At 45.4% G+C, this 9,618-nt stretch overlaps 2 protein-coding genes across 2 annotated transcripts; both read right to left on the bottom strand.

The window, feature by feature from the left end:
* Nucleotides 1-312: 312 nt before the first annotated feature.
* Nucleotides 313-1,488, bottom strand: LOC115403371 (trace amine-associated receptor 13c-like). The gene is made up of 2 exons (XM_030112236.1): nt 1,325-1,488; nt 313-1,123 (listed from the first exon to the last, which is right to left on the bottom strand). Exons 1-2 carry the CDS (start codon nt 1,486-1,488, stop codon nt 313-315), a joined length of 975 nt encoding a protein of 324 aa, XP_029968096.1.
* Nucleotides 1,489-7,032: 5,544 nt separating this feature from the next.
* Nucleotides 7,033-8,227, bottom strand: LOC115403462 (trace amine-associated receptor 13c-like). Its single transcript, XM_030112354.1, has 2 exons — nt 8,064-8,227; nt 7,033-7,846 (listed from the first exon to the last, which is right to left on the bottom strand). The coding sequence occupies exons 1-2, from the start codon at nt 8,225-8,227 to the stop codon at nt 7,033-7,035; spliced, it is 978 nt and encodes a 325-aa protein (XP_029968214.1).
* Nucleotides 8,228-9,618: the final 1,391 nt, after the last annotated feature.

Below are 9,618 nucleotides of genomic sequence, written 5' to 3'. Positions count from 1 at the left end.
GGTCACCGCCCTCACCCTCCACACCCTCATGCAAAAGTGTGTGGTATTATTGGAAGATGAGCCACTGCTCTGGGAAGGTTTTTCTTATCCTCATTAATAAAACTAAGCGAAGGCCAGTTAGAATAGATAAATTAAAAAAATCAAATGGGTGTAATATCAGTCACTGTGCATTGTCCTTCCATCTGTTAATCTGTCGTCAATGCTTGTTGATGCTGTACAGGGTCACAGGGTGCTGAAGCTGATCCCAGCTGATTATAGGTGAAGGCCTGATACACCCGGACAGGTAACAGTCTATCACAGGACTGACAGTCTCTACAAAATACTGATATCACTGGAGTCAGGCTTCAGTATTTTACATGTGACAATGAGCTTGACAGATTTCAGAAACCAGGGGTAACAAAAAGCATAAATCATTGGGTTCAGACAGGAGTTAAGATAAAATAGCCATGACTCTATAGGAATGGATGGAAACCCAGCTGAGCTACTCTGGCCTAAAAGAGATGAAATATAAAACGGAGAGCAGCATGAGAAAAAGGCAAGAACAACTCCACCTAGAGTCTTGGCTGCTTTTAACTCAGAGTTTTTAACATGCACAGTCTCTGAACCCTGAAATGTCTTCATCTGAGAGCGCATGGCCCGGGCCTGAGACACAGCCACCACAAACACTCTCATATACATAACTATGATCACTGTAAAAGGGCCAATAAACGTCAGGAATAAGTCCACAACTCCGACGGTGTAACTAACAACTACTACACACTCTCCATAGCAGGAGTTATACAGGCCTGGTCTTTTGAAGTGATCCTTTAATATAAGGCTGTTGAACAAAAAAGAAAAAGACCAACAGAGAGAAATACAGACAGAAACTCTTGTCACAGTGACTTTAGTGGAGTAGTGGAGAGGATCACAAATGGCCACATAGCGGTCGACTGATATGAGTACCATGGTTCCTACTGAGGCCGAGATGATAAGGCAAGTCAAACCGCCATATATTACACACACAAGGTCACCGAGAAACCAGCAGCCGTTGGTTTGGACAATCAGAAAAGGCATAAGGAGGCCCACGAAGAAATCTGAGACAGCCAGAGACAACAGCAGGAGGTTGGTGGGAGTGTGGAGCTGCCTGCATAAAAAGAGGAACATCACATGAGTTATTAACTGATTTGTATTAAGAAGACATCAAATCTATCATTGGCACATTTAGTTAATTAAAAACAGGAACATACACAGAAGTGGCAGAGTACATAGGAAAATATATTATTTCGTGAACACAAAAAAATTCAACACATTCATGTTTTGCATGGGGTGGATGAAAAGTTGCTACTTGAAGTGGGAGATGGAGATAATGACGAGCAGGTTGAGAGAAGCAGTGAGCAGAGAGATGAAGGACAGCAGAGAGTTAATGAGCACAGCCTCGCTGAGTGGACGCTTCGGCTTCCAACAGGAGGTGTTGAAGAGCTGCGGGAAGCAGAGCTCAGTTTCTCCCATCCTGACAGAGCGAGGATGAGAGGAGAAGCTGCTGAGCTCCAACAACTTTGTGACTACAATATCCATCATCCAGCTTATTTATCTCTTTTCAGTCCTGACTCTCTCTGCCCAATATTTTTCCTCAATGAATCTCCCTCCTCCCTTTCTCTCTCTCGCTCATCTCACGTCATTTGTTTCATATAACAGTCTTTCTATCCAATCTATTTGTTGAAATATTACCACAATTTGAGTCAAAGTCCACTAAAGTCAATGACTATCTCCTTGAATCCAGCTGCAGGTGTCGGTACAGTTTTTGTGTTCGGAAGAAACACATCAAACACTGTTGTCTTATCATTTTTTGACTGAACAGGAGATGTCAAAACAAGTCAATACAATTTATATCGTGATTGTACTGTGTTTAGCTCTTTCTTCAATTTCAGGCTGGTTGATTGTGACGTGCAGTGAGTCAGTTGTCAGTCAAGTGAGCCTGACTGACAGCAAACCTGTCAGACCATGCTTCATTTCTTCAGTTGTTCATTCTCTGTGTCAGCTACCTCTCTGTGATTGACACGGAGAGGTGAGATTGACAGCGTGGTGTCAGATTTGAGTGCAGGGAAGAGGGGACCCTATCATGCGCTCAAAGGGGGAACTCTCCATAGAGTAGTGGGCAAAATCCACCCAAGGGAGCTGCTTAGACCAGGAGGAAGGATGTTAAGATGAGAGGATATTGAGTCCCATCGGACCCCGTCACGAAGTCCAGAGCAATGTTGGACCAAGGACGTTATGAGATGGGCAGGGGATGCAGGAGACCAGAAGTTGAATGCTGGGATGTCTTATGTTGGGCAAAAATGGAACAGGCGTACAGAAATTGCCGGACATCCTTCTGTCTTTTTTTTTTTTTAACCTGTCCTGTCCAGCATCAGTGCAGCAGAATGAGGGTCTGGCTGCTGTGACGTGCCTGACATATTTACTTTTCCAAGAGGAGCCTGTAAGTATAATGCTCCTCTTGATAATATGATTTTTTTGTGTATTTTATTATTTTCCAATGCTGGACCTGACAGGGGGACAGAAAGACAGGAAGACAGACAGAGTGTGAAGGAAACAAACAAACAAGTGAACATGCAAGCAAACAAAAAGGAGTGGAGAGGAAAGGAAAAGAGTGCAAAGATACGATGATCCTTCAACCGGAACTGACACTCCAGACGACTGGCTACTGCACCTGCACAGAGATTTAACAGAGGGCCTCCTATGGACTTTTGTTCGAAAATAGCTGGTAGTTACAAATTACAAACCACAGCATCAGCAGAAACCCAGTACAAATAGCTATTAGTCTCACACAGCACAAGCCAATGAGGTGCCTGAGTTTGCATGCAGAATATGAAGAGTGATTAAAGATGAGCGTGATCATAAAAATGTCACAGTGATGATGCAAATATGACCACTGACCTCTGAGAAGACTCCACAAATTTCACCAGATTCAGATTCTCTCTCCAATGAAAAAAAGTTCCCTCTGGTCCCGTGTGATCAGCTCCATCACTTCATGTAAGATGATGATTGGGACCTCACCAATGGGGAGTCAGAGGTCATGGGGGGGGGGGGGGGGGGTCTTCAAATGCAACTGGCCACCTGCATGTCTCATACAACAGAGGGCCTCATATGCACTTTTGTCAGAGAATATAGCTGGTACTTATCTGTTACATGCAAGCTGAGCATCCAGGTATCAAATTACAAACCAGACGCTGCGGGCGGTTGATGCGGTCTTGCGGTTGGGATCTGGGCTGCTTGTTGGGGTGTCATGGTGGCAGTGGGGTGGAGTTACCGGTGGACCTGGATTAGTGGGTGCCTGCTCATGTCTAGGTTTGTGTGCCCCCTGGTCTCTGGTTACTGCCCCGGGATCCAGGGTACAGGGTACAAGGTGGGGGTGGGGGGGCTTGGTGGTGGTGGAAGAGGAGAGGAGGGAGGAGGGAAGGGGTGGGAGGCGTTGTGATATTGTGGATTTGGGCCAGTTATCCTGGGTATGGTCATGGTCCTCTGCCTGAGTGGGTGGGGTTGACTCTTAGGCTCTTGGGGCCCTGGACCCTCTGCTCTGCTCGCCCTGGGGTTCTCATGCCTGGTGACGTCGGTGCCTGCCAGTCTTGGAGCCCTGAGGGCTGGGCCTCGTGACTGCCAGGGGTCCCGGCAGAGGCCTTCCTCTGCCCCCTTCTAGATTGGTGTGTCAGCATCTTCCTGGAGTAGTGGCTAGGAATTGGGCTCTGGGATTGCCGCCGATTGTCTGGGTCCTGAGGGCCTTTCTGGCCTGCTTCTGATCTTCTCAGTGGTCAGAGGATGTATTTGCATGATCACATTCATCTATAATCACTCTGCATACTACATATTCTGCATGTGGAGTTAGTCACCTTGTTGTCCTGTGGGGTATTACACTAATGGCTGGTTGTATGAGGTCTCTCCTGCTGCTCTGGTTTGTAATTTGATAACTGGATCCTCAGCTTGTGCATCCTGGATATTTACCAGGTATGTTTCCTAACGAAAGTCTTTGGGATGTTCTCTGTTATATCTCTGTGCAAGTGTAGTAGCCAGTCGTCTGGAGTGTTGATTGCAATCAAAGGATCATCATGTCTTTGCACTCTCTTCTGAGCTCCAACAGCTTTGTGACAAAACCCTCTGTCATCCAGCTCATTTATCTCTTTTCCTCTAGTGAGTTCATTCTCCAGAAAAATCTCCCTCTAAAACTTTTATCTTCTCCATTGTTCGTATGTTCTCAAATAACCTTTTAACAAATGCGGACAGTTCACCGGTAGTTATAATTCTACTCTCTGTTACTGTGTGTGTTAATGTATCAAATATATGGGAAATGTTATCCTGTGAAGAAAGTCATAACGCTTCCCAATGTCTCCAGATTCAGATGAAATCAACAATCTATATACAAAACAAACCCTGAATTATCTCCAGACCAGTGGCGGCTGCTGGTCTTCCGAAGAGGGGAAGCTCATTTTCAGCAGATATTGTCATATGTGTGTTTTTTTGTATGTAAATTCTATTAGCTGTCATGCTTTTGTATGCCCTGTCAAAATTAGACAGATACCCAAAGCCCACTTCTGACCAGACAACACATCCCTGAGATGGTTTCATCCAGAGGCATGGCCAACTGTAGGCTACAGCACTTCAGTCAGCAGCTCACTTGTCATATCAGGGCAGCTGAAAAGACCTGTTACTTTTCCCCACCTTTTGCACCAGCTCAGTTTTCAGAGTTGATCTGTCCTGCAGTTTAACACCAATTTTCTCTTCGTAAGGAAGAATATCAAATGACTTCGCCAAAATCCGGTCCGCAACATTCACACTGTCTGCCGTTGTGTGCAGCTTGCGAGCAGCTGGAGCTGCTGGAGGCTGGAGCGCTGTGTGATGCCTGAGTGTGAGAGTGAGAGACGGGGAAAAGCTCCAGCTGCTGGTCGAGGACAGAAACCGCAGAGTGACTAAACAAGTAGTGTAGTGGTTACCAAGTGGAGTGGACGGTTTGGACACAGTTGAGGTGTAGCAGCCCTTGGGCTAAGGGGCAAATGAGGAGGAGTGAGGACCGACAAGTGGAAGGAAGTCCTAGTTAACCAGGATTGAGAACATATCTATCAGCTGGAGGGCCTTGGCTGAAGGAAGACAACAGTCTTCCCCACCTTCCTGCGTGGAGCTGGGACCAGCCACCACAAGCTCGACACTGGACTCTCCGCCTCCCTTCGAGAAAGGACTGCCATGTGGTCGTCCTCGGTGAAGCCGCATGGTGGTCTGCCACCGTTGTCGTTGACCTCCCTGGCACAGCTGTGAAGCGGGCTGCCCCTGTCCGTGTCGACCCCGTCGGGGAAACTGCCGAATCTCTGGGATGTGCTGCTACCACCATCATGTAATATGTCTGCCTCTCCACCGAGGGCCCTGGTCAGAAAGACTCAGCAGCAGCTACACTTCCTACGTGTCCTCAGGAAAAACAACCTGGACACAAAGCTGCTGCTGGCCTTCTATCACTCCTCTGTGGAGAGTGTGCTGACGTACTGAATGAGTGTGTAGCACACAGACTCCACAGCTGAGGACAGGAAGGCGGTGCAGAGGGTCATTAACACTGCCCAAAAGATCATCGGCTGCCCCCTGCCCAGCCTGGAACACATCTCCACATCCTGCTGCCTCAGGAGGACCAAAGTCATCACGGGAGACCCCTCACACCCTGTCCCCCCCCTAGTTGACCTTCTGCCCTCTGGGAGACACTACAGGTCAACAAAATCACACACTAGCAGACTGACAAACAGCCTCTTCCCCTGGGCCATGCGCACTGCAAACACCCACTGAAACAGAGACAGACACTCACTCATGAACAGTCTCCTAAAACCCCCCCATGGACGAAATCAACCCAGACTACCTCCTCGAACCTCCTTAATCACTGTAAACAGCCTGTGCCGCCTTCTTGCAGCACGATCACCACCTGAATGTTTAAACTGTTTATTATTCTTGCATCATCTTGTGGATGCATATTTGTAAATTCTACTTGCCTTTGTGTTGTTTCTGTTATCCAGCGAAATGCCTGTGCAGTTTTCTGTTTTGTCCTTCATGTTTTTCTCTAGTCTCTCCTGTCCTTGACCTTTTTTTTTTTTTTTTTTACTGTGAATTGTCGCTCTTCATGAGCACCCACGAAATTTGGTTGTGAACTAAGTCTTCTGCTCCCTCCATCAATCTGTTGTGTAACCCCATTATTATTGTTCCCTCACAGGAACAGGCAATTAAAAAAACACAGATTTCTTGAGCAGGTACTTTATTTGAAGACATGTCACCCACCATTTTTAAAATTAAATGTTACAAATTTACATGATTTTCAGGTTTTTATGATAGTGTCACCGTCTTAAAGAAAAGAGTAGATTCTTCTCAAATTGCTCTCCTTAAGTACCATGTTAAAATGAGCCACTGCCCTGGGAAGTTTTTTTGTCAATAATAAATCTAACCTTAAAAAATAGGTGTCATATTAGTCACTACGTATTGTCCTTCCATCTGTCCATCTATGTTCAATACTTCTTTATTGATTACAAGGTCGCAGGCTGCTGAAGAAGATCCCAGCTGATTAGGGGTGAAGGCCAAATCACAGCATATCACAGGATAGATTGTCTCTCTACAAAATGTTGTAGTCTAATCAGTTCAGTCATTTACATGTGGCAATAAGCTTGACAGATTTCAGAAACCAGGGGTTTACCTTAACATGAGTTAAGGTAACAGAACCATGCCTTGATAGTATTTGATGTAAACCCAGGAGAGCTACTGTGGTCGACGAGATGAAATGTAAAATGAACAGCAGCATGAGAAAAAGGCGAGGACTACTACACCCGGAGTCCTGGCTACTTTCAAGGAAGAATATTTAGCTATTACAGTCTTTGAACCCTGGAATTTCTAATTTGAGAGCTCACACCCCAGGCCTGAGACACAGTGAACAAAGGCAGAGAGAAACCGTGTCAATGTGACTTTGATGGATTAGTAACAGAACAACGATTACAAAATCACTCAGTGATTTTAAGATGTTAAATAGTCGTTTCATTTCAGTGTTCATAATATGCAAGCATCACAGGAGTGAGGCTGAAATATTTTCAAAGTGAAAATCAGCCGAACAGATTTCAGAAACCAGGGGTAGCAAAAAGCATAAATCACTGGGTTGAGACAGGAGTTAAGATAGAACAGCCAGATCTCTAAGGCCACAGACATAATGTTAAACAAGCTGTTCTGGTCTGAAAACAGGGAACAATAATGTGGGCAAAGGCATAAGAGAAAAACAACAACAACTACACCCAGAGTCTTGGCTGCTTTCATCTCAGATCTTTTAGCACGCACAGTCTGTTGATGTTGAAGTCTGACAGCAATCTGAGAGCGCATGGCCCGGGCCTGAGACACAGCCACCACAAACACTCTCATGTACAGGACTATGATCACAGTAACAGGCCCCACAAAAGTGAGACTTGTATCAACAATTCCTATAAAGTAGTCAATAACCATGACACACTCTCCGTAGCAGGAGTTGAACCGGCCCGGCTGTATGAGGTTATCTCTCAAAATGAAGCTGTTGTACAAAAAAGAACAAGACCAACAGAGAGAAATACAGACAGAAACTCTACTCACAGTGACTTTAGTGGAGTAGTGGAGAGGGTCACAAATGGCCACATAGCGGTCGACTGATATGAGTACCAGGGTTCCTACTGAGGTTGAGGTGATTAGGTAAGTCAAAACACTATATAGCACACACATAAAGTCACCAAGAAACCAACAGCTGTTGGTGAGAATGATCATAAATGTCATATTGAGGCCCACGAAGAAATCTGAGACAGCCAGAGACAATAGCAGGAGGTTGGTGGGAGTTTGGAGCTGCCTGCATTAAAAGAGGAACATCACATGAGTTATTAACTGATTCCTTTGAATAAAACATCAAATCTATCATTTGCACATTTAGTTAATGAAAAACAGGAACATGCATAGAAAGTGGCAGTTGATATCAAATATTATCACAAATTGAAATATGTCGTCCTGTAAACATGAAAAAATTCAGCACTTTTATGTTATGCATGAGGTGGATGAAAAGTTGCTACTTGAAGTGGGAGATGGAGATAATGACGAGCAGGTTGAGAGAAGCAGTGAGCAGAGAGATGAAGGACAGCAGAGAGTAAATGAACACAGTCTCGCTGAGTGGACGCTTCGGCTTCCAGCAGGAGGTGTTGAAGAGCTGCGGGAAGCAGAGCTCAGTTTCTCCCATCCTGACAGAGCGAGGATGAGAGGAGACGCTGCTGAGCTCCAACAGCTTTGTGACCAACCCCTCTGTCATCCAGCTCATTTATCTCTTTTCATGCCCCAGTCTCTCCGTCTTCCACATCTTTCCTCAATGAATACGACTCCTCCCCTTTTTCCTCTCTTTCATCTGTCATAATTCTTTTCATTTAACACTGTGTTTCATGTCAAATCTATACGTTGAAATAGATCACTGCAATTTGAGTCAAAGTAAAGCCATTGAATGTTTCTCTTTGAATCCACCTGGAGGTGTCAGGACAGTTGTGTTAAGAAGGAACAAGTTAATGGGTGGTTTTTAAAGAACCAAGTGCTTTACACCTTTTGATAGTAATTTGTTGTTTGTGGTTTTGAGTTTTTATGCATGTGTTTTATACAACCGCCTGACAAAGTGGCCACAATCAGCAACATTAGCTCCAGGCATGTGGACAGAGCCTTCAAAACCAGAAAGAGCTGAGAGGCAGTGGGGCACACTTTGGAATGGGGAACTGAAGGGAGGGCAAGCCAAGAATCAATTAAAGCTCGTGTCCGGAGTTTTGAAAAAGAGAGGTTTTTTGAATCCAACGTCTGGAGGTTCCGCCCTCCCTCTGCTTTCATGAGCGACCAAGCCACGCCCCTTTGATTGTGCATGCGAATTATCTGTCGGGTGAAAATGAGAGCCTCTGAGTCCTACAGCATCCTACATGTTTAGCTGTTAACGGTGGATGTTCAGCAGACAGTGGATATATCTGAGGTAAGCGGGGCGGCTGCTGCATAGCTAACTCACCTCTGCCTGGGTGAGTGCGCGTGCTCTCTGGCTGCGTGCACACTTTGATTGACAGCGCGACAAGGCGGAAGCTCGAAATCTATTGGCTGATGCTGACCGGCGCTTTTTCGGATAACATGGGGGTCTATGAGACGAAGGTGGAGCTCATAAATAAATTTTTATATTGCTTTATGCTAATATTATATTGTAGTATCGAACCAGACTGACACATTTAAGCTCTGTTAAAAAATGATACATACATTGGAAACGAACGGAAACTCCGGACATGAGCTTTAAGAATGAAGAGTCTTTATTATGCAGAGGCAGAGCACAACAAAATTTTGATCAGCAGCTCTCGCAAAACATAACATACAGTAAAGGACATCTCGAAAAGCGTCTGAATAAATAAGTTTTAAAGCAGAATAAAAAGTGCTACTAGTGCTCAGTGAAATTAAATCTTCAAGGTGACCGGCGGATATAATCGAGGACTAGATTGTCATTATACATCCTAGAGCAGGGGTCACTAACTGGCGGACCGCGGTCCGGAACCGGACCCAGACGCTATCCAATACGGACCCGGACTTATATTGAGAGGAGCGGGGCACGGCGTGCGACAC

This window comes from Salarias fasciatus, chromosome 16, assembly GCF_902148845.1.
Source record: "Salarias fasciatus chromosome 16, fSalaFa1.1, whole genome shotgun sequence".
Classification (NCBI taxonomy): Eukaryota; Metazoa; Chordata; class Actinopteri; order Blenniiformes; family Blenniidae; genus Salarias; species Salarias fasciatus.
The sequence above is the reverse complement of the archived record's forward strand: the minus strand, read 5'-3'. Positions and strand labels throughout refer to the sequence as shown.

Coding starts and splice junctions, on each gene's coding strand:
- LOC115403371 (XM_030112236.1), bottom strand. CDS start 1,488: ATGGGAGAAACTGAGCTCTGCTTCCCGCAGCTCTTCAACACCTCCTGT. Junction 1,124..1,324: donor ATCTCCATCTCCCACTTCAA/GTAGCAACTTTT, acceptor CTTTTTATGCAG/GCAGCTCCACACTCCCACCA.
- LOC115403462 (XM_030112354.1), bottom strand. CDS start 8,227: ATGGGAGAAACTGAGCTCTGCTTCCCGCAGCTCTTCAACACCTCCTGC. Junction 7,847..8,063: donor ATCTCCATCTCCCACTTCAA/GTAGCAACTTTT, acceptor CTTTTAATGCAG/GCAGCTCCAAACTCCCACCA.